Source organism: Hydra viridissima, unplaced genomic scaffold, assembly GCF_058129835.1.
Source record: "Hydra viridissima isolate aposymbiotic clone 2 unplaced genomic scaffold, HvirCarnegie_v1 scaffold_1, whole genome shotgun sequence".
Classification (NCBI taxonomy): Eukaryota; Metazoa; Cnidaria; class Hydrozoa; order Anthoathecata; family Hydridae; genus Hydra; species Hydra viridissima.
In genome coordinates, this window is record NW_028324300.1 from 39265946 (window position 1) to 39292223 (window position 26278).

The following is a 26278-nucleotide window of genomic DNA, read 5'->3' on the forward strand; positions in this document are numbered from 1 at the left end:
GTCTTATTATTGGCTGGTGAACAACATTTTGAAAGTCCCTTGCCTTTTTTGTTTGGGCATCGGCTGCTTGGAAGCCTTCAAAATCAGAACGAATGGAGCCAAATGTTCGAAGCTCACCACTGTGATGAAGATTCTTTGACTCAATGTCACACCAGGTGCAAGGGTGTGCACTAGAGTGAGATTGCAAGCCACAAATTATGTTAGCAAGCTTCATGTCGCATGACAACACAAAAGACATTCTCTCTAAACACAGTTTATCCAGGATTTGTTTGACATTGTCATAGTTTTCAGAGACATTTTCTGCAATGGCCACCAAAAGTTGACGCTTCACTCCTGATCTTTGAAATTTTTAAAGAGAGGTTTCTTTGATGGAGGAGAAGTATCTGGTGTTTCTAAGCTCATAATACCAAAAGAAACTTTCACGAACCCACCTCCACCATCTATCCCTCCACCATCTATCCTTAATAAGCTGGTCTGACTGAGGGCCTCTGACTTCAGCAACAGTGTTTCTTAATGACTCCATTTCATTGCAGTACACCAATAAATGTTTAGACTCTTGGCTAGTGCTTTTGGATGTATCAGTAATTTCTGAGGTGACAAAGAGGTCAGAAAGTTGCTTTCCAAGAGACTTTTCTCTGAATTTTTTCTCCACAACACGCTGTGGAACTACTTTGTTTAGAGTTGAAGCAAGCATACTCATTCCTCTATTTGAAAGACCAATCTGGTTTTGAACTTGTACTAGATGTTGTGCAGTCAAGGTGGGTGTAGATGAAGGAAATAATTCTCTTTGTTGCGATGGACCTGCAAAAAATCACAGAAAGTTACCATTGTATCATTTCCAAAATTCATAGTGTATATTTTATTGCTATGCCCTTTGACAAAAGTTTTTTTTGTTTAAAAAGTACAGTTTTTACCTGGAGTTACTGGAAAGGGTCTTCCTACTCCTTGATTGAGATGGACAGTGCCAAGGGGGGAAGGAACTTTGTTGGCAATTACAGAAACAGCCACTCTTTCTGCTGCTTTTTTGTCCTTTTCTGCAACTTCGAGTAAGTTCTGTCGTAATATTGCTTTAGTACAGACATGAGGGATGCCTCTTCCTATCAATGAAAAGCATGCTGAACATCTTTTCTCAACAATTGGCTGTTCTATAAGCTGACTGGCAGTGTTTTTTGCTCCACTTATCTGAGGGCTTCTGAATTTTGCTTTTACCACACTACAAATCAAGCAATCACATGCTGATTCTCTTGTTGCAGGACGGATCTTTATGTTTTGATAGTCTGGCAAAGATGGAAGTTGGACATCTCTCCCTTCACCTTTTCTTCTGAGACTTACTCAACAGTTTTCACAAATTCCAATTGGTACTCTTTGGTCTTCAAAGTTGATTCTTTGGCCCAAAATTTCTTGACTGCGTTTAATCATAAAATCAGTCAGCTGCCTGTTAGCTTTGTTCATACAGAGATAACAGACAGTTTTCCTGTTGTCTTCATGAGTTTTTGCTTGGTTAGGCATTTTGAAAAATGACGCACACCTTGTTCTTTTAAAACGGTTTCTAAACTGTTTGCAGGTTTTTCCCGGAATTTTTTAGTTAATTATTTTTTTGCTAAAATATTTTGTATGTACTATTTGTAAAACAAATAACCAAAATAGACAGTTTTTTTGAGAAAGAAGAAAAAACTCTTAGTTTATTGACCTTATTAAATAAGCATAAAATTAGAAACTTTAAACTGATTTTTCTTTCTCAGACAATGATGAAAGATTTCAAAACCAACTCTAGTGTAATTCTACACATGTGTACTCTCAAACCTCCAAAGGGTTTTCTCGGGACAAGAGGTTCGAATTAATAGTCATTTCGTGACACAGTGATGTATGTATGTATGTATGTATGTATGTATGTATGTATGTATGTATGTATGTATGTATGTATGTATGTATGTATGTATGTATGTATGTATGTATGTATGTATGTATGTTTTTATAGTGTGCCACAAGGTTATGCAAAAAGTAGCTACAATAAGACATGTACCAGAAAAAAATCATCGCAGACATTATAAAGGATATTTATTTAACTATTGTATTTCGATATTGAATGTTATATATATTTTGAAAGTGCATATATTAATATTATTAAATTTCACTTAAGAAAGTTTGTGAAGTTTTGTACGTGAGAACGCACGTACTTTGCTTTTACACTCGACATCAGCTTTTGCAAAGTCTTCGGTTAGACTTTCTTGGTAGCTCTAATCCATTTATTTTTGAAGTCTAATGTTTTGGCTTCTTTTACATTGAACCTTAACTATCTTTTGACAAGAGCCCAATATCTTTCGATAGGAATTTTTTAGCGAATTTTTGCATTCCAATTCATTTATAATTGGAATTCAGTTTCTTGCGATTAATTGTAGAATAATATTGGTGTCCTGGAAGAGATCGGAAATATGCAGCACAATAAGTTTCATCGTCAATAATCAAACAAGATTTTTTAGCACATAATTCTTTATAGAGCAGCTTTGAACATCGAATTGCGACATTTTCTTGCTTTTCTTCACGACGAGGAACTTTTTTCTTTTTATAAGATTTACAGCCACAATTTCTCTTTACTCTTTGTATAGTGGAGAAATTTATTCGCTAAAGTTAGAACAGAAATCTCCGGTTTTCTGTCTAAGGCATCTTTCACTTTTTTACCAAGATCTCGTCTAAACATTTTTTTCTTGCACTTCTTGATTTTCTTTTGGTTGTATCAGTTGGTTGGTTGTACCTTAAATTTTTCTTTTGATTGTACCAGTGTTCTTAAATCGTTTCACAACGCTCTGCACTGTTTCTCAAATCAATCTGCAGCTCTTTAGAAATTGTTTTGTTTGATACACCAGGATTTTCAACGAGAAAATGCAAAATTTTTCACTGTTTTAAAATGATGCACGGTTTCCTTAAACACCACATCAGATTTTTTTCTGGTACACGTCTTAGGATCTTAGATTTGGAAATCAACAGATGATTTTAATTGAAGGAGAGTCCAATTCGGTTATGCATGATGAATGTATGTAAAAACTTAAAAGTTGATTTTTCAAACCTTAGAACACAAATCTTATACATTAATACTGAGCAAATAATAACGGTTTGGGTCGAGTGATATGACAAAAAAAAGCGGTCTCTCAGGTTCACAGAGTGATTTGTCTGGAAGCAAATTTAATAGTTTTAATTTATTTTGATTTTTTTCTTGTTTTTGTGTTGATTTTTACTTTTTGCAAAAAATATTTGAAAGGAGGAAAAAAAGGTTCAAATTTGCCAACTTATTTGTAGCAACAACTATTTGTAAAAATAGCAAAATTTAATAAATACTTAAATTTACTTAATAAATTTTTCAATTGTATTTAATTCTTTCGGGTGCATTCAAAAAAATTTTATCGAAACCTACTTGTATTTAAATACTTGTTCATAATTTCTATCACTTGAGAAAAGAGAAGCGCTAATTCACGGTCGTTTGGTAGCGCTGTTGTTGTACGCATGCGCAAATTTTACGGAAAAAAATCAACGCTTTCAAAATGGTCACGGCCCTTAGCAACGAAAATAATTTTTTTCTGGAAACCAAGTAATTGCATATTCTCCAATATACATAAATTTTTTTGTTGCTTTTTTAATTCAAATTAGTTTAACGATAACCCGGATGTGTACTAAAACACTTAAAACAAGAGAAGGAACATCTAAACGTTCGTTAACATTTGTTGTTGAGAAAGATGACTGGTTAACTACACGCGATTTGTATACATTTTTTCAACCCTACGTTCAAGGTTTTTAATCGTGGAAACCTAACCATATTTCTTGAAAAAGTAAAGGAGACCTTCTTCTATTTATTTCTTATGGCTGTTCTTAGCATTCAATTTTTTTAATAGACAAAAAAGGCACTTTACTGCATTACCTTATTGACCATGATCTTCCAACATGTGTAACTTCGGAGGCACTAAAGCCTTAGGCCAAGTTGTGCGATAAAAATGCATCAGTTCAAAAATATTTTTTTCTAAAGAAAATATGATAGCAACATGAATCATGTGGTACTCTTAATCCCAGCTTTATAAGTTAAATAATTATAAATCATCAAAATTATCTTGCTAGGCATTGTTGTAGTATACTCTTCAACCTCAATAACAATAAACCCAATAAATTTCCAAAGCGCTTTGAGAAACTCATTATAAACAGAAAAAAAAAGAAAAAAATCAAATAAAACTTATTAAGTTCCTTTAACATTTCTGTTGTCATTGTATTTTTTGAGTAGATTATGCTATAGCATGCAGAAAATTAATGAAAGTGTAGTTTATGTTTTGTAATAATTTCGACCGAATTCTTGTGCAGACTTATCCCAGAGAATCCTTCATCATAAATAAGAATTACATAACTTTAGCATAAAGTTTTTCTAAAAAAGAAAAATGTCTCTTTAAAAAAGTATATTGCATGATTTTATATTACTTTTTATTATTGTTATTAATAATGTTTCAGATTTGGAATAAATTAATTTATAAAAGAAATGGAACCTGAAGCATTTTATACACATGATTTCCAATAAAACTTTTTCCATAGTATACTTGTTACTGAACTTTCAGTTTTTGCAATATAGCTTCAATCTGTTGTGTGCATGGTCCTCACCTTTCTTCAGCGTAGATTCAAGTTCCAGAGTGTTATAATTGCTTTTAAATTAAGATTAGTTAAACAGTAGTTTCCACGAGGAAACATTGGTCAGGAATGATCCAGATATAACATACAAAATGCTTAAGGTGGTACTTGCCTATAAAATATCAAAATTTTCCAATTTTTTTACTTTATAAATTTGAATAGTATAATTATTGTAGATTTCAAAAATGTATATCGTTTATATGTTTCATAGTAAAAAAAATGAGCAAAAAAATTGTCAGTCATAAGAAAATGTTTTTGTAATGATAACTCACATGTGCATTGAATGTTTCAGAGAGATTTTTATTTTGTTTTCTTGTTTTCTGAGTTTTTCAAATTTGAATAAGGATATCTTTTTAACTACTTGGAGATTGTACGTAAAATATTTGCACACTGGTTACCAGGTTACTTTCGAGTAGGGTTAGGAGTATTGTAATTGTAAAAATAAAATACAATTCCACATTACAATACAATAATATTGTATTGTAATATTACAGAAACAATAAAAAAAATTTATTTTTGTATTGTATTGCTGTGATGAAAACCAATTACAATAAGTATTGTATTGTTTTTTTCTAACAATACAATAAAATTCGAGAACTATTGTGTTGTATTGTTTTGATGAAAACAATTACAATAGCTATTGTAGTGTATTACTTTACATTATAGAAGAAAAGCTGACGTATTTTAACGTATTTATATTCTAGAGGCTAGCCAACCGTCCTATGTGATCATTTTATTCGTTATTATCGATTATTTCGATTAATGATAAAAAAAAAAAACCAAACGATTAAAAAGTTAATTAGAGCGAGTTTTCTATAAACGATCGCGCGACAAGAGAGCGTCTAAATGATTAAAACGATTAATATTCATGAAATTTGATTTTTAATCGATTTGATTTTTTTTAATTATGGTAGCTGCAATAACTCTATTAAATTATTGTTCAGTTTACTTTTGGCTGATGAAGTGGTTGTGCTGTAAAAAGTGAGAAGAAAATGCCGTCTTTGATTTGCCAATATTTAACAAAATGTGAAGGTAAGATTTTTGTTAGAGCATAATAAAAAAAATAAAGTGTATTTAATAATTTTTAATGATTTTTATCCTCATTCCACAAAATGTAAATGTAATACTTTTCTTTAAAGAAAATTAAATAATATTGAATGATTTTAGCCTTTTTCCACAAAATGTAAATTAAGATTTTTCTTAAACAAAATAAATAATTCCATACTATTTTATATCTTAAGTTATTAATGAAAAAGCTTTTAAAGGCACTTTTTAATGTAACACAATAATGCGTATTGACTCTCCTTTGTAAGTACAATATCTTTAAACATTACAACAAAATTAGTGACAAAAAGTTAAAAAACTAATTATTTACTACCTATATAGTGCATAAAGTGATTCATATATAGCTAAAGATTGTTGGACAACAGCAGGTAATTGCATAGAATGAATGATAACGGCCTCATACCATGTGTAGACCCCCTGACCCCCCAGCCCTCAGCCCGTCCTCTGGATCTAACATCAACAACTCAAGTAATTACTAGGTCTGCATATGCTTTGCCACAGACAAATAATTTTTGTGTTTTTAGGTGATAGAACACGATGTGATACATGCCACGAGAAAGGTCTATCTGTGTATTTCTCTTACAAAAGTGGATCAACATCTACCATGCTATTCCATCTTAGAACCAAACAGCCAGAACAAAATAATGAATTGGAAGACTTAAAGAAGAAAAGTGTGGAGGATAAAATACGATACTTGTCACAAAAAACAGGAAGTTGTTTGGACTCAAAAAAGTCATCTGTAAAGTATGGATACAAAAGTCCTCGCCAACAAGAAATTGATATGTCTATCACAAGATTTCTTGTACGCTTGAACCTACCACTACATATTGTGGATACTGAGGCATGGAAAGATTTTCTTTTTGACATCCATCCTGAGGCAAACACAAAGTGCAGCAGTACTTTAGCAAAGTATAAGGTACCTCTACTTCATAACTGCCTTCGTGATGCCATGAAGAAAAAACTTGAGAATGATTTAAATGGCCAGGCAGTTACACTAACAATAGATCACTCGATATCCAAGCCTGGAGACTCATTTCAATGCTTCACAATACATTACATTTGTCCGATGTGGAGGTTGTATTTATACACACTTAAAGTTGCCAAGTTCAAAGGCAAGCATACTGGTGTAAACATTGACAAAGAAATTGATAAACTGATTTCCCTGGACTTCCCTGTTCTCAAAACTTCAGATCAGATTTTTTGTGTTTTGGATGGTGCAGCAAACATGAGGTCAGGTTTGAGCAATGCAAAATTTGTCAAGAGCTTAGACAGTGGAAGCCTTCAATGCAGTGATCACAAGCTTAAAAATATTCTTCAAATAGCTGTTGAAGCAGACCCAACACTTAAAGCAGCTATCCAAAAACTAAACAAATTCACCACTAGATTATCACATTCTGCACCATGTCGAGCCCTTCTCTCTAAGGTGTGCCAAGACACACAACTCACCTACAAAGTTATACCCAAGCTATGCAAAACGAGGTGGAATTCACACTGCATCATGATTCAAACAATGGTGCAGATGAAGGAGGCAATTTTAAATCTAAATGTGTATGACATTTCAAATCATTTTGAAAAAGTTCTCTTGACTCATGGGGATATCACACCACTAGAGAAAATTCTCCCCATTTTGCAAACAATCAAGACAACAAGTGAGTGGATGTCTTGTGACAAGGATGTGAGAAATGATTTTGCTCTTGTGCGAATCAAATCTTTGTTTTTGACTCTCAGAAAAGAGATTCAAAAAGATGCAGGCTCTCATTCATACAAAGCTTTTTTAAACAAAGCACTAGATCTTTTGACAGAAAAATTCCCGTTGAAAGGTGCAAAGATTAGTGCACTTGCTCTCGGACACTTGTTTAATCCAGTTGTACGAGGTTCACTTCTTCCAGATGATCTAAAAGAAAGCATGATTAACTTGTTGATAGAGGAACATGAATCCACACTTCAATTCAGAGAAAACAAACTTGTCCGTGTTGAACCAGAATTGCTGTTTGAACCAAGTGATGATCCTTGTTAAGAGAACATGGCAGAGTTGCTTAACACTTCGTTAACTGCTCAAGGGTCACTGTCTCTAAGTTCAATGGAAATTGAGCCTCTTAGATCAGAGTTCAATGACTATGCACTGTTGCCACGTGTTGGAACAAACACAGACATCCTGGAGTGGTGGAGGAATAATGAAAAGGTAATTCCAATGCTTGCCAAAATTGCAAGAGGGGTATTGGCCATTCCACCAACTTTATCTTGATCAGAGAGAGCTTTTTCCACTGCAGGGAAACTGCTGACAAAACATAGGCATAATCTAAATCCAAAGACAACTGAGAAAATGATTTACGTCAACAAAAATTATGATCATTTAAAAGACTTGGTAAAAGGGAAGTGGTATTTGAACAAGGAGGCTGTCCCTGCTGAGAGTTTGGATGATATTTCAGACTCTGAATCTTCTTCTGCCACAAATTCCTTCTCAACCAATCCTGGAAGAAGCTCAGATTTAAATGAACTTGAAGATAATGCTTTGGCGAGCAGCCAACACGACAGCCTTCAAAAAAGAGGAAAAATTCCTAAATCATCTGAAGCCTTGCCTCTTAAACAAACCAACAAAAATAGCTAAACTAACTGAGAGACATTTTGTTTGCCATCTTTTGATGTGTTCGTGATTTTTGTACAATAAATGTTAAAACAAAATGAGTTTCATTGTGTTTTTCATTTTGTGTTTTTCTCTTAAAATAAAAAAAAATATTTTATCGAGTTTTTTATGAAAAAGGAGTATTAGAAATTTAAAAAATCTAACTGGATTTAAAATGAATAAAATGACTAACTGTTAGACAATTTGATTAAAATGATTAATAGTTTACTCGAAACTGATTAAAACGGTCACACAACTTTAATCGAATTAATCATTAATTTTTTAATTTGGTTGGTCATTAATCGATAATCGAAAATCGCGGTTGTCCGCTCTCTAGAAAAACCTTCCGATTTTTTGACAGTAGTTGAAGAGTTGTGGGAGCGAGTGCGCTCTCCTCCGTTATTATTTTATTTTTCAATTTCATAAAAAGACTTTTTATTTAATGTTTATTAATTTTACGCGGTTTTATTTCGGATTTAGTTAGCCACATATACTAATTTTTAAACTATCAGATTAATTCAGAAATAAGTACGTGTGACCAACTGAATCCGAACTAGGATTGGATATTATCCAAATACAAATCATTTTGTTTTTGAACTTTAAAAAAAAACTATAGCAAAAAGCAAAGTTATAAATATTTTAGGAACTATTGCTTTTCGTTCACGTTCCGTCAAAAAAAGAATTCTTTCTCTTTCCTCGTTCCGTTATTTTAAAAGGAACCAGTTCCAAACTTCGTTTCTCAAAAAAATGAAATAGTTTCAGGAACTCGTTCCTTTTGGAAAACGTTCTTCCAAACATAAAGATTTTGCTGTTTTCTATATATATATATATATATATATATATATATATATATATATATATATATATATATATATATATATATATATATATATATATATATATATATATATATATATATATATATATATATATATAGATGTAAAAACAGCAAAATACCTTTATTACAGTTTTTACAGTTTTTTATTATTTATTCAACTAGTTCATATCAATTTAAACTGAAATATACTAGCTGAATAAATAATCGTTTTTATTATGGATATTAAACATCTTGAAACGTAGAAATGCGAATTATATGTTATAAAATTTTATTAAAAGAGATAAAATAATTACAAACGTATCTAGAGCTGCAACTTTACGTGAAATAATGACAAAATGCAAGTTTCCTAAATGTTTATTGCAGAATGTTTATGTTTTTTGCCTGCCAGTTTAGTGCGCATGTTCACGTTATTGAATATTTTGTAAATTGGTCAGCAGATAAAATAGGTACGTGCGTATCTGGGTTTTTACGGCACCGATTTTAAAGACAAAAACTGTGACCTTTTTTTTCACAGCGTGCTCGAAGTCGGTGTGGTAATGATGTATTTATTTGTCTTTTTTTTTAGGATTTTATATCAGCTTAGACTTTATTAAAAAAGTAGAATGTTTTATGTTGAATAAATTATGGTTTTTTTTTGCGTGTAATAAATTTTTCAGTTTTTTTTTATTGCTATTTAAAATTGTGTTCCTGTTCTGGCACTGCATTGATATTGAAGGCATGTTGGTACATATTTGAAATTTTCCAGTCAACTGTATAGATCTATTTTCTATGTGCCTGCCAAATTTCATTAAAAAATATTCATGACCACATACCGTATTTTTCGACCCAGTGGAGGTACCATTTCCACCTCTTTTAGCGTTACTGTGACTGTGACACTTTATAAAACTGTTTCTGCTAATGTTACTGTTACGTTTTGTTATAAATTCTGTTGTTTTTTTTAGTTACCAGTGATTTTCATTCGGTTTTAAAATTTCGTTTCTGTTCCGGAGGTGCATTAATATTGAAGGCATGTTGGTACATATTTAAAATTTTTCAGGCAACTGTATAGATCTATTTTCTATGTCCCTGCCAAATTTCATCAAAAAATATTCATGACCACATACCCTATTGTTCCACGCAGTGGAGGTATGTATATCCACTTCCGTTACATAGTGTTAGGGGTAGGGGCGGTTTTTGACAGTAGAGAATTCAGTATATTTGTTTTTTTAATTCATTATAATGATATATTTTATTAGAACTGTTATTTATATATTTATCTTTCATTGAAATTCATTAGTAACGATAAAAATAAGGCGAAAACGCTTTTAATGTATTTAAAGATCACCTCCATAAATATATATATATATATATATATATATATATATATATATATATATATATATATATATATATATATATATATATATATATATATATATATATATATATATATATATATATATAATTATTGTAAATATTGCAAGAAAATGCGATATTTTTTTATGCATGTTTTATAAAACTTTATTATAAATTTTACTATTACGTTTTAATCATTAAAAATACTTTGCTTCTTTAATTCGAAACTTTTTAGTTACGTTTTTTAATCGTTTTGTACATTTCACTACGCAAAATCATGCGCAAATTAACAATAATTCTATTACAAAGCTGCCGTTAGCCGAACTCGAGTTTTATATGAAAGTTGCATTTTTCTTAAGCAATTCTTCATAAAAATAATGTTACTTAAATGAGCATAACTTTTTTTGTAAGAATTCTTTTTTCATAACGTTTTCACCATTTTATTACAAATTCAGAGCTCTTTCGAACCATATATAAAACTTGAATAAATAAATGGTTTGAAATTTTTACACACGTACCTAAAAATATCGTACGTTTTTGAAAAACTTCATCCAAAAAACGCAACAAATGATTTTATATAGGTGTCGAAGAATAAAAACCCACCCATGAAAATAAATAGTATATACGTATTTATAGACGTTATTTTTTTTAGAAAAGGTTGCACTACAATAATTTTTTTGGGGACGTCGTTTTGCTTTAGAATTGATAAAGTTATTTAATTTTAAATGTTTCAGTTTTGTTTATAGACAAGTAAATTAAGCTAATTCTTTCGTCCCCACATAAAAATAGATTCTGCAACTATTTATTTATTATGTCAAACAGTTTTTCTTTTTTTTTTTGGTAGTCTAATAGGTTGGGTTTTTTGTTTTCTAAGTGGAGATTTTATAAATTTTTAAAGTTTTGAAATAACTCTTGAAGATGAATATAACTTGATATTTGACACGGAAGTATTTAACTCTGTCTCGGACAACATGTAACATTATAAATCCGAAGAATCTGAAACTGTCTTTACAATCCCAGAAGTGGAAAACAGTGACAGGCACAGAAATAAATGCAAATCCTGCAAAAAATGTATTGTTTATTGTTACTTTGTCCTCCAGAAGTTTAACTTGCATAGTCTTGCGTATTCAAATTTGTTTCTGGCTTAAAAATTTGTGCTGACATTATCCTCATCACAAGTTGCTTGTGAAAGATCATTTTCGAAATTAAAATATATTTTGAACAGATTAAGAAACTTGATGAGCCAGTCAAATTTACAGTCATTCATGCTGATAGCTTAGATTATGATTATGTAAGATTATGTCTCCTATTTCTAGACTCCAACTAACAGCAGTGTTTTAGAAATATTTATTTTTATCAATATTTAGGCTGGGAAGTTTAAATATTTTTTTTTCATACTTTAAATAATAATAAACAGTAATGTTAAATTTAGAAAAATAAGGGCGTTAATCATAGTCGCTGTCATGGGCGGCGTGAAGGCTCTTGGCTCCCCTATATACATACATATATATATATATATATATATATATATATATATATATATATATATATATATATATATATATATATATATATATATATATATATATATATATATGCAACATACAATGAAGTGGGCCGCCGTGACAAAATTTCCCCGGCCGTTTTTTCATGCCAGTCCGACTCTGAGCGGGGCAAGTTGACTCGTTTGTCGTTTCGCTAAATTACATGTTTTACCATAAACTTGTATTGTAATAACTTTTGTGTGGCTTAGTCATTATTATATTGCTTTATTATGCATTAAAGTATTTGTATGACATTTGCTTTATTTTGTTGTGTTGGATTTTGCTATGAACTGATTAATAGACTTTTTTTTGCATAGCCCTATATAAATATATAATTTGATTGTTTAAAAAATTACATAACCGTTTGTATTACATACCTTATTAACTAGAATTTATGATATCGTGTTATTTGGGAAGGTAATGGTATAATGGAATTTACTTTTTTTAAAGTCGCCATCTTGCCCCGCATATAAGGCAAGATGATAATTTGAGGTAACTTTGGTTAATGAGTTTTTTCCAGGCTATTTATAATTTTTATATGGGTTTTTTTTATACATATGTAACGCATAATAATTTTTTTCCACTTTTTGATAAAGTTTTACTTATTGAAACAGTTATTGAATAAGATATAAGTGCTTTTCAAAACGTTCGTCATCATGCCCCATGTTCCCCTATTTCAAACTGAGTTTTTGCGGGTTTTTTTTTTTTTTTTGTGGATCGAATTCCTTTGCGAATTAATTCGCTTTGTGGTTTTATTTCAATTAGTGGATTGGTCCGATAAAATTTATATTGTTATATTTCTTCTACTTAAATAATAATAGAAATAAAAATAGAGATAAAAACTAGTTTGAAAAATTGTTACGTTCATTTCAACAATTAAGGCAAATAACCTTTAAATAATTAGTTCTTTTAATGAAAACTTTATGCAGGCCTCAAAAATATCATTTTTTGTTCAGACAAAAATATGAAAGAAAAATCAAATAATCTGATTTATTCCATTTTTATTTTATTTCATGTTTTTCATCTTTTCAGATGCCTAAGCTATCTAATTTTTGAGAATTCTTCAACAAGGTGGAGGAAAACAAGGCAAAATGTAAGGCCTGTATTAAGCCAAAAACCGAGGTGTCATTAGAGCTTGCTCACTAATTCAATGAAGATCTAAATAAAAGGTTCGAAGGGGAGCTGATGAATATTGAATTCTCTATTGCTCATTTTTTAAATCCTAACAGGAAGGGCATGTGCTTTGTGGATGAGGGGGAAAATTTTGAACTAGTCAAAACTGCAGTAGAGAAAGCTATGGAAGAACTGTCAAAAAAAGAAATTTTGGCTAGCCAAAGCACTCCTTCCTCTTCAATGTTGGATGATGAAGATGATGACAACTTTGATTTCACTGAACAACTGAGGAAGAAAATGTTTGGTGCAGGTTACGTTACTCCTTGAGGTGAAACAAGCACCAAGAAAGCCATTTCAGCTGAAATTGAGGGGTACTTAAATGCAAAACCAGCAAGTACAAATGTACTGGAATTATAGAAACAAAACCAGTATATTTACCCAATGATGTCAAGGCTGGCCAGAAGAAACCTCTGTATACCTGCTGCATCATCAACATCTGAAAGAGTTTTCTCAACAGCAGGGAATATATACAGCTCTAGAAGAACCAATCTTTCAATCTCAATGGTTGAGATCTTAGTATACATGAAAAAAAACACTAAGCAACTCAGAAAAATTCAAGACATTGTGTGGCCAGGAAATGAATTTGGAAAATGATTAACTTTCAGTGTGATTTTGACTTTTTTTATTTCTAAACATGGAAATCATTTCTTTTTATTGTATATTTGAATATTATAAATAAATAAAAATGAATCTTATTTCAAAAGCATTCCTTATTCTTAATCCGTATAAATCCGTAAAAATAATATCGGATCGGGTTCCGTTCGAAAAAAATTTTTCGAATTGCAATCCGATCCGAAAGTATCGAATCGGATTGCAATCCGAAAAAATAATCCGAAAAATTTTTAACGAATTTTTTTCCGATACATTATTTTCGGATCAAATCAATTCGTAAGTAATTTGAACCGTTTAGCATAGATAATTCGGTGAACAATCCGCAATCTGATAAACAGTAACGGATCGGCGGTCTCTAACCAATTCCATAAAATTTAACCCAAAAATTAAGAAATTTTGTGAAAGTGGAAACCTTAGGACTCATTGTCATGTTGTTACCATTGTATTTTTACAATACCATTTATAAAGTTAAGATGTAATGGTTTGTATATCTGAAAAGATCACAAGTCAGTGGTGCGAGCACTCTAAAACAAATTAGACTTTTATTGGTTGATTTTTAATAAATTTTATTAAAAAAGAACATAAACACTGATAAGCATTTTAACGGAACTATTTGATCACAAGATACTAGTTTTGCAAGACAAATGTCACTTGACTTCATGATAAATAAAGTCTTCTTTCACAAAAACACTCTTTTTCAAACAATAATAGCAAATTTTTTCAATTTACTCAAATATATACATACAATTATTTACTAACCACAAACAATGTCCTAAAGCTGCAGGACAGAAAAAGCATGCTTATTTCCATGGCTCATGAAATTAAAGCTGTTTGCCAAATCATCAGTCATGAGCATTTTCATTATTCGTCTGACAGTCTGTTTCAAGGTAACACCTCCTTGAAGACCAAGATATTGTGTCTAAACATAATGTATAACTTGAACTTAAAGAAAAAATAGTTTAAGTTTGTCATCAAAACAAAAAACTCACTGTCTGCAACTTGTCCAGCGTTGACTGTCGCAATTTCTTTTCAAAATTTTGCACCTGTTCAGTGAATCGTTAACTAACCTTATACCTGCAATACTTTCTTTAAAACCACAAAGTAAAAGTCTCAGTAATTGGTCAGCTTTACGTGAATAAAAACTTCAACAACTTTTCTTAAGTTTTTATTCACGTAAAATTGAGCAATTACTGAGTAAATTGCTTACCTTTACTTAAATAAAAATATGAGACAAACTGCTGAAGTTTTTGTTCACGTAAAGCTGACCAATTACTGAGTAAAAGCAATTGCTCATTTTTATTCACCCGGCCTTATATACTTGTTTTCAGTTTTGTTAAAATCGAAAATCATGGTAAAAAAAAAAACAACAGAAAACCACGGAAAAAGAACAGCAACGTATTAAGATTTCTAAAAAGAATGACGTATTTTGTTGCTCTGCTTTTTCTGTGGTTTTCTTTTTTTTTGTTTTTTACCGTGATTTTGGTCTGTCCCTACACAAGCTGAAAAGAAAAACTGATTGTGAATTTGTTTAGCACTTTAAATAATTTGTTTCTATCTGCCGATTGGTTAGAAAGCTCATTAAACGTAAGACATTCTAAACATTTCTTATATATTGCAAGAGATTTTGTTTTCCTTTGCACCCTTGATGTATTAAGTACAGAAAAAAATTTCTTGAAGTAGCTTTAGTAAAAAACTGAAACACTAGAAATGTAATGTTAAAATCCAATTATTTTTTAATTATGTCAAAAATAATTGGATTTTAACATTACGTTTCTAGTGTAATGTTAAAATCCAATTATTGGAAATATGTCTGCTCAAAAAACAGGCCAATATTGATGTAGATGACAAGTAAAAGTCAGCATCTATTGAGCTCCTTTTGCTCTACTTGTTGTGCTTTAAAAAAGTTTTTTCATCACCTGTAAATAACAGGATTTTTGAAAGCAAAAGTTTTTAGTTTAACTGTCCTTTTACAAGAAATGCTTCATTGTTAGTTCCCAGCTTCCTGTTAACAATGTTCGACAACGATCTCCTTTTTTGTAACCAAAACTTTATGTAATCTTAGCATTTCAATTTTATTAGATTCGTTAGAAACATTTGTATAAGTTTCTTTTTCTAATAATTTACTTAAACAAATGTTTGCTATAAGGATAAGTCCTTTAGTGAAATTTGGTAAAAATGCAGTCATAGAAGCTGTTATTTGAAAGATTGAACAGTTAAGAAGGGTTAGATAAGTAAAAATATGTAAACCAATAGTTTTCCTATATATTGTGACAGGTATTTCCTGAAAATTTTTAACTTTCCTATTAAAAGCCAAAGGAAGTGTCTGATTTTTTTTTGGAAAACATCACAAGATTAAAAATCTAAAGTATTTTTTCCTAATCACTTTCGTTCTCTAAATTGACTTCCCATCGATCCCAAGACACTTAGCATCTCAAGGAAAGATTCCATTTTATATTTGTTCATCTTCGTTATCTTGGTAAATATGCTCAACAATAGTTTCAATTAAATATCGATTAAATGAGTCTCCTGTGCAAATCTCTTCCATTCAGTTGATAAATATATGATCAAGAACTTTTGCAAATTTTTCTAAATACAAGAAAAATGTAATGAAACCGAAGATAGGCTAAAAAAGATAAAACCCATAAAAATTCAATATTCAAAATACGAATACCATGGTCTAAGATCAAATTAGAAAAACTTGTTAATAGAAATCAAAGAAATTGGGTAACATTTAAAAAAAAAAACAGCCCCAATTTTTCAATTAAAAACCTGCCTATTGAACATATTGCAGTGTACAGTTCATAAAATACAGAGAACAATCTCAGCAAAATGCTTATCAACCATATACAAAGTTCGTCATTCAGAAGACCTTAAATGCCACGCTAATTTTCTATCTGACAATAATAATATGTGATTCCATAGTCTATACCAGGGGTGGGGAACCTGCGGCCCCCAGACACTCTTTGTGCGGCCCCGAAACGTAAAAATAAGAACTTAAATTTTTTTAAAAATATTTTAGAGAATAAAGTGAAATTTAAAAAATTACTTTATTTTTACATTTTAGTAGGGTTCGGAAAATGTGTCTGCGCAGATCTGCGCAGACGAAAATATTTCAGTATCCTAAAATCTCTCTTTGACAACAAGAAGGATCCATTGGAAATTTGGAAAACTGCAGTTGAGTATCCAAAACTCCGTCGAATTGCCAGGTGTCTTCTGAGCTGCTTTGGTTCAACCTACTGCTTTGAATCTACGTTTTCACACATGACATTTATCAAGTCTTGTTTAAGATCACAATTGACCGATGAGCATCTGGAAGACCAACTGAAGCTTAAAACTACGAAGATAGAGCCAAATATTCAAGTTCTGGTTCAAAAGAAACAGAATCAGAAAAGCCATTGAGAACTTTTGTGATACATGATACATTAAGTAATATTGTGATACATGCGTTAAGAAATATTGTGATACAAGATGATTTAAGAAATATAAAATTAGTACGAGTACAATACACCAAATTTGCATATTTATTAGTGCGGCCCCCAAACAATTTTTTTAAGGGTTATGCGGCCCCCAAGCTCAGAAAGGTTCCCCACCCCTGGTCTATACTGTGTGACAGCAACACCACAGGGAACTGCATGCCTCAACTTGCTGCCAATTTATACAAAAGAAAATAGAATTTTTTTTGGCAGCAGGAAAAATTTTATTAATGCACTATAATTCAATACATTGTAGTAAATCATGTAATATTACATTATAATCATATCATTATATAACATATCATAATACAGTTTATATTATTTTTTTATATTATAATATATTATGTTTTATTTTATAATGTATTATGTTATAGTATATTACATTGTAACGTATTAAATCATATCATTATTTATTGTATTTAGTTTTATATTATTTTATCAACCGAGTAAAGCTTAATCTTTGAAAACATTCTTAACGTGATACACAATGAAATAAAAATTTTCATGGCAGGTTTAATGTGTCTCCGTGTGTACTTTTTTGTACGTCTTTAATATTTCTATTTTTTTAATATTTTATTTTTATTTCTACGTTTGTAAGTCGTTTTTATAAGTAATGGTCACATTTTGCGAAGTTTTTCAGAAACTACTTGCATGTTGGTATAAAACACAATCTGAAGGATGACAATGCACAGAAAACTTAAAAAATGTTAACATCCAGAAGTATAACAAGTTTGAGACAATGATAACCCAATGACTAGTATAGAGACAGTTCCATTACTTCTATAACAGCGCATGACCTTAATCTTAATTACTAAGATTTGGTCATCTGGTTTTGCCGAGATCTATTCTTTGAAGCTAATGCAAAGGAAAGTATGATTGGATTTTTTCAAAAAATGTTCCCAACAACATCACTGCCAAATGCTGCAATACAAAGACAAGACAAACCACTATATGGGTGTCAGAGCTAGCTTTATCAAGAACTGGAGTTTCAACATTGTTACGTTAGGCTGCCATGATTTAACAGAAAAAACTGGTTGTGGTATTGCTGATTATGTGCAGAAACTAGTGGGAGAGTTTCTATCCGATATGCAATATGTGTCATACACAGCTCTTAACAACGTTGTTTCTGATCTCTACTTGCCAAATGCGGCAAATATGAAGTAACGCTCGAGCCTGCTCAAACTTGAAAGTGTGCAGCACCGTACAGCACATGCTTTACGCTTACTTCTGACTGTAGACAGCCTAAGTACAGAGCTTGAAGTTGATGGTCTGTCAATTAAATGTCGAGATATTGTGTCAGCACTGCATTTCAAGGCTGAGCTGGTGGATGAAGGGCAAGCATGCTCCAAAGATAAAACTTCTTTGGAAAATTTAAAAGCAAAGCGAGATCAAACGTGCAAGTTGATGGAGTTAGAAGATCATTTCCGGTTATGACGAGAAAGATGCAGAAACATCAACAAACGACATACAGTCACAATGACAAGGTTTGAATAGACCTATTGCGTGAAGTACAGGTTGCACTAAAAAGAATTGGGAAAGCCGAGTTGTCTCTTGACGTAGACAAAGTCACCCTGCTTGATGAACTGGCAAGTTTTCTTGAGCCTTTTTTTCTAAAGCTTTCTGAACAGCAATGGTCATCAGTAGTACAATTAGTACAAGTGGCTGCAATATATTGTGAAATATCATCGCCATCTGCATTAGTAGAATGTTTTCTACCACTAACATAATTCTAAATTCGAAAAGGTGCATGTTAGGAGCTGATAAGTTGCCTAGAGTTTTGTTTATGCATACCAACTTTGATCTTTTTTATGTTATTTCAGTTACAGTCAATAAAGGCGTGGTCTGTTTTAATATGAACTAATGACTTTGATTTTTATTTAATTCTGATTAATGATTATGTACAAAGCTTTTGGAAAATTTAAAAGATGCAGAAACATCAACAAACGACATTTTTAATGCAGAAACATCAACAAACGACATTACAAATTTCAGCTGTAGGTGGAATAATATTAGGTGACACGAACGTATAGCGCAAGCTGGGGTCTACATTTTTGTTTTGGAAAAGCAACACTTTAATTAGTGTTGATTTTACGCTAAAGATTCAAAATTGAATTATTGCACTTTTCCATAAATAAGCTTTCGAGCATAAGAGAACATTTAGCCGTAAATTTAGCTGCACATGAAAAACATTTGCCGTAAATCAGTGCGAAAAAGAAATTCAGCCGAAAAACCATCCATACATTTGATGAGTCGATGTTAGAAATATTTGGCTCATGAGTCTGGTGAGAACAGTTGAAAATATACATGCACGTGGCCTGTTTTCTGGGGTGTTATTGGCTATTATTAAATAGCATAAAAGTTCGCCCCCGCCAGAATTGTGGTTTATTTCTCTAAAAAGATGGCCGGCCAGCTCTCTAACGATCTAAATATGTGAAATGTATCTATCTACGTTAGCACGCTTTGAAAAAAAAGACATAAAAAGGATTTTATGATAAAAATTTTAAAATCTGCGAATATCAAGAGTAAACTGATTTTTGCTTCGTTTTTGAGAGTTTTTTTTTTTTTTTTTTAGCTTTTTTACATACTTTCGGACGCTACTGTAGTTACTTTAGCAAGCTTGAATGACAGAGGGACAACGTCTTTTTTAGATGTGCTGGTTTTACTTTGCGAAATTTATGCAGTTATATCAATTTTTGAAGTTTTTCAGCTTCAAGTAATCAACTGTTGTATTTAAGTGGTTATCAGACTGGGGTATCCCTCTTTGAAGTTAAGGTGCATCTCTGATCAATGACATTGTTTTAGGTTACATGCACCTAGTTTGTCTCGGAGCAACGAAAATAATTTTGAATAAAAGTGACCCAACGCCGACCATTTGCAATCGCCACTGAGTAAAATGTGTTGATCTCCTCGAAATAAAATTTCTTTTTATTTAACTAGCAAAGTATGTGCAACACCACCCCACTCGTTGCGCTGTTTTTTCGATTTTATCTTTCGATCTCGCCAGTTTGTTTACTGAGTCTTCTAGAGGGTCGCGAAACTTTCGCGCAGAGGAAAATAAACAAGAAATGTTATTGGCAAAAATGAAAGGAAAATTACAAGAAAGTGATTTGCTTCAAACAGTTTTCAAAGACAAGTTTGTGAAGTTAACAGTATTTCTTTTCGATTATCCTTCAGTTAGGCGGCGTAAAATAAAAATACCCTAACGCTTTTTCAGTAGGGTCCTCCTACTTTTTACGTACCTACGGAGGAGTTTTTTTTTATTACATGAAACAAAAGAAAGAAAAACTTTACATAATTACATAATTACCATGGCATAATTAACATTATTTTTATAAACTTAAAACTTTACAAGCATTACAAATTTCATCAAAGGTAAAAAATTTATTATCATTGTTGTTTTAATTTCATTAACAAAAAAAAGTTTTAAAAGTAAACAAATCAAGTTTTTGATTATTTTTAATGAACTAAAAAAAAACTATTTTAAGTTTAATGAACTTTTAAAGTTTTATGAATGAATTTGATTTTTTAAAAAGAATGCCACGAGGTAGGCTAAGCGCACCAACGTTCGTAGTGGAGGAACACGAAATCTTAGGTCAAGACGATGATATATATTAACTAGATATCTAACTCGTGCTTCCGCAGTTAGATATCTAGTTAATATATATCATTGTCTTGACCTAAGATTTCAATTATTGTCAGTTAAAATAAAACGGGTACCGGCATTAAAAACTTAAAAAACATGCTTCACTTTTTCTTACGGAAATTTTGTGAAGTTAGACATCTAGTTAATATATATCATTGGGTCAAGACGACACATTACGAAAAAACTGAAACTTTTATGATGTATGCAATATTGTAAGAGAAACAATGGCCGCTCTTAAAAGGCTTTCAATAAAGACACTTGCTAAATCATTTTTTATTGTGAAACATGGCGACTTCCTTTTTGGATTAAATGCATTAAAAAATGCAATTAATGTTTATTAATGGATTTGCAAAAACTGCAAAAAGTGGCAAAGCGTTCGTGATGGTTCATTTTTTAGTTCTAGAGTAGACTGCCGCCTAGACAACTTCTATTTTATATCTATAGCTAGAGCCATAATGTACCACTGCACAGTGGGCCAGAATGCACTTTTACTGGACAAAATTCATAACTAATTTAATATTAGAGCTATATTCACTAAAATTAGTATGAGTACTAATATGATGTCTGCGCTTTTTATGAAGGTAATATTTTTTTATTTCGTTGCTATGGATACCTTTATTTTGCTTAGCAACAACCTACTTTTGTTATCTGCAGATATTTTATAAGTGCTATATTTACTAAATTTGGCATGAGTACCAATATGAGATCACACTTCTTACAAAAGTGATAATTTTTTTAATTTAGTTGTTATGGATACTTATATTGCTTAGTTACCGGATACTTTCCTTAGTTACAAAGTGGTAAATTGATATTTGAATATCTTATGGGATTTTTGACCCACCTATATTGAATTAAAATTGAGTATTTAGGTAAATAATGTTTTAGGAATAATAAAAGCAAAAAATAGTGCAAGAAAACGTTATCAATTTTAAATTACATCAAAAAATTATAAAACAATAATATCGTTTGAAGATTGTTTAAGTAATTGTAAAACATCTGAAGGAAATGCTGTATGATTTGTTTGGTGTGATGTTGATTTACGCAATGATGAAATAACAGGATCACTGGAAACTAGGAGTCTATTGATAAGATCAGTATTTGTTGCTTTTCTGGATGTTTTTCGGCTGAAATTTTCGCGATAAGATTTAAAGTCTTTATTTCTAGCCTCTTGAGCTTCCTCTGACATAAGTCCGGTGGGTAATGTAAGGCTTTTAATTATGTCATGTCCATGTATCAATACTTTGTGAACTGATTGAGCCAAGTAATACCATGGATAAAGAGACACATATAGTCTAAAAGTGTCAAAACAATAATCCTTGAACTTTAAGCAGTCTATTTCATATCCTGAAGAGAGCGTTACCAAGATAATGTAAAATCTGAATATAAGGTTTTGGTCAATACCCAGAACTTCAGCTGTTTGTTCATATGCTGCAAAAGCACGCCTTGAGGTATTGCCATCATTACTTGTTCCAGAACCACCACTTTTAGGGAAATCAACAACAAGTCCCATTTTGTTCATAAAATCAGTCTGAATCTTTTGTTTAGCTACAGATGCCTTTTCTTTGTGTTCTTTAGATCTTGCTTGCCACTTTCTTGTTTCTTTTTTATATGCAATGTGCAATAACATCTCAAAAAATCGAATCCATGCATGAAGACTGGAAAGACCATATTTGAACTCTCTGTTAGTATAATCTATATTAAGGATATCAAGACTATTCATATTTTTTGGAGAGACACCACACACTGAACAGCATTGGTAAGAGTTACTTTTTTCAGATAATATTGTTTGAACCTTCCCATCAATCATTGTAAGTTCAATAACACAATTCACTTCAATAGAAGATCCGCAAACCTCTAAGAAAATCATACCCAAGCTTTCTATCTCACTTTTAATGTACTGATCTTCTTCAATCACAGATTCCTTGGATTCCATTTTGTATGCAAATCTTATGGGTCTACAATAGGCTGTGGAGGACGACTTTTGATTTCTCCAAATACGCACCTTTTCGTTGCTGTTGTTAAATCCAGTCAAATCCAATGGGACAAGACAAGTAATAAATAGTGATTCTTCACGCTTTAAATCTCTGTTAATGTCGGGTTCTGATAAAACTTGTTTATAAATGCTTTGGCCAGTAGCACCATCAAAACCAGCCTTACACGTTAGTGTCATTGTTTTTATTGCTTTGTCGTTCAATATCAAGTGCCTTAGCACAGGTTCCTGAACTGCACAGATTCTTTGCAAAGTATGAGTCATTAAATCTTTTAAAGGAACTGAAGCTGAATAATCCTCCACTGTTATGTTTGCAGGATAACATTTCAATTTTGCATCTCTCACATCATTGTAAGCGGGGTAGAGGTTATATTCTTTCTCCAAGGCTCCGCTTCTAATCAATTGATAGGAAGCTTTTGTCAGACTTGCATCAATTATTAAAGCCAGTGCGTCGTCTGCTGAATATTTAGTTGCTTTATCTGTATTTGATATATTTAAAACATTCTTGGCAGCAATAACAACAGATTCATCTCTAAATTTTTTATTAGCAGCAAAAAATAATTCATTGGATGAATGAGATTCAATTAAACAAGATACACGCCGTTTTTTAGTTTTATTAGAACTATTATCAAATGCAACTGGTTTTCGACCACGTCTACTTGCAGTTGGTTCATTGTCTTTTTTTCTGACAATTAAATATTCATTAAGCCAGTTCACAAACTTCTTTTCAAAATTTTTCACAGTATAGTTTGCAGATTTCCACTTTTTTTTATACAAGTAAACAAATCGTTGAACAGCATGTCTAAAATCAACGTCTTTAAAATCAGCAAATTTTGGCTGAATAAATTTTAATATATCTTCAGTAATATTTTGTTTTGAAATACTGAGATTGTTTTTTTGGAGAAAATGATGAATGTCTAAGTTTAACAAAACCATATCTAAATAATTATTGTAACAAGTATTTTGTATTTAAAAGTAAAATGTTATAATATATATGCCGCCTGGACTACTAATACTTGTTAGTAGTTAAGTTACTACAAGTGTTAGTAATTAAAATTAAAAGTAATTAAATTACTGTCAGTGTTAGTAATTAAATTACTAACAACTACCGAAAATATGTTGTTGCTATGTTATGCAAAGTAAGGTATCCATAGTAACCAAAAAAAGTTAACCTCATAAGAATTGTGAATCTCATTTTAATACATACCCCCAATATTGTGTATTTAGCGCAAGTAAAATACTGTTAAAACAACGTTAATGTAAAAATGAGTTGTTGCTATGCAAAATTTAGTACCATAGCAACCAAGTTAAAACATACATAAAATCTGAACGGGGATTTAAGGGGACGAGCAATCAATTAAAACTAGATTGAAGCATCATATAGCTCAAATAAATATAAGACAACACATGGCAAATTGTGGTAATTATTAGTTATTGTGCGGCAAAAAATAAGTTTCTTAAGAAATTTTTTTTTTTAATCTGTGATTTTCAAAGTATAACTGAGATAACATGCTATGACAAATTTATTTCACACATTGGTTTTTCTTATCTCTAAATACTCTAGAATAACATGTACTAATTCTTTGTTTCAAAAACGTAGATGTAATTGAAATATAACACAACGTTGATGTCACCGTTAATTACTTATTTATAATTTTTTTTTTTTTTTTATTTTATCTCAATATTCAAATGCTTAGAGTCCTGGTAACTAAGGGATTTAATATAAATAAATTATCAATAGATTTCTCCTAATATATGTAGATACTAAAATTAAATAGGTTTTCAAGATTAGACAACTAAAATTTTTCCCGTTTTGTCCACCTACTGGCCCACTGTGCACTGGCAGATATCCAGCATGAAACAGGCATCCAATGTAGTACAACTCATAATACCGATTATACATTATAAATTATATTTTGAAGATCAACACCTTTTACATTTGTTACTTTTAAGCCAACACATATAATAAGTTTTCTACTCTATATAACAGAGTTAAAGTCGCTAAAATAAATATACTTAGTTTAATAGTCGCCATAATTGTGCTATATATAGTACAATTATAGTAATTAGGCACATAAAAACACTTCAATACTACAACCACCCATAATTATTGGATCGCAGGCCCTTTCAGACTCCAAATTACAACAAAATGGTTTTAGCGTAAATTTCTTCCGATCACATTTTTTAAAATTTCGGCAATAGTTTTACTAATTTTCATTCCCATTTTAAAAAGTCGAAATTATCCACTGCGGAGTGGAGTTAGGGGGATTTTTTAAAGCAGCCTCTGAATCTGAGGTTTAAAACTTATAACTAAATAATTGCTCAAAACCATTTATATAACAAACAAGTGAAGTCATGTATGCCTATCCTTCCATATATATTTTTTATCCTTCCATATATATTTTTTTCGAATCAACACTTTATACCTAGTTTAACACACTAAAACATCAAGTATGGGAATTTCTTTAATGAAACAAGAAAAGTTTCTGATTTTATTTTTCTTAAAAAAAAAAATCAATGATGAGGTTCATTCAACAAATATAATTATTTTAATGCAACGAAGTTGTATGTCATTATCTCTTCATTTGTCATGTATTTAATGATTGTGGCTGATAATGGACCAAAAACGAACAGCGTAAACAATGCTTAACACGTTCGCTGTAACTAATTATCGATTAATGACCAACCAAATTAAAAAATTAATGATTAATTCGATTAAAGTTGTGTGACCGTTTTAATCAGTTTCGAGTAAACTATTAATCATTTTAATCAAATTGTCTAACAATTAGTCATTTTATTCATTTTAAATCTAGTTAGATTTTTTAAATTTCTAATACTCCTTGTTCATAAACAACTCGATAAAATATTTTTTTTATTTTAAGAGAAAAACACAAAATGAAAAACACAATGAAACACATTTTGTTTTAACATTTGTTGTATAAAAATCACGAACACATTAAAAGATGGCAAACAAAAAGTCTCTTAATTAGTTTAGCTATTTTTGTTGGTTTGTTTAAAAGGCAAGGCTTCAGATGATTTAGGAATTTTTCCTCTTTTTTGAAGGCTGTCGTGTTGGCTGCTCTGCCAAAGGATTATCTTCAAGTTTATTTAAATCTTCCAGGATTGGTTGAGTCAGAATTTGTGGCAGAAGAAGATTCAGAGTCTGAAATATCATCCAAACTCTCACCAGGGACATTCTCAAAAGTAAACTGAACAATAATTTAATCGAGTTATTGCAGCTACCTTAATTAAAAAAAATCAAATCGATTAAAAATCAAATTTCATGAATATTAATCGTTTTAATCATTTAGACGCTTCTTGTC

The 26278-nt window shown here is 31.1% G+C and overlaps 2 protein-coding genes across 2 annotated transcripts; one reads left to right on the forward strand and one right to left on the reverse strand.

The window, feature by feature from the left end:
• The first annotated feature begins 5603 nt into the window (after positions 1 to 5603).
• On the forward strand, positions 5604 to 8409 carry LOC149894920 (uncharacterized). Its single transcript, XM_090076699.1, has 2 exons — positions 5604 to 5691; positions 6249 to 8409. The coding sequence occupies exons 1-2, from the start codon at positions 5652 to 5654 to the stop codon at positions 7739 to 7741; spliced, it is 1533 nt and encodes a 510-aa protein (XP_089932825.1). The 5' UTR covers positions 5604 to 5651; the 3' UTR covers positions 7742 to 8409.
• A 13292-nt stretch (positions 8410 to 21701) lies between these two features.
• LOC149894921 (uncharacterized) lies at positions 21702 to 24573 on the reverse strand. The gene has a single exon (XM_090076708.1). The coding sequence runs from the start codon at positions 23889 to 23891 to the stop codon at positions 21912 to 21914; it is 1980 nt and encodes a 659-aa protein (XP_089932834.1). The 5' UTR covers positions 23892 to 24573; the 3' UTR covers positions 21702 to 21911.
• Positions 24574 to 26278: the final 1705 nt, after the last annotated feature.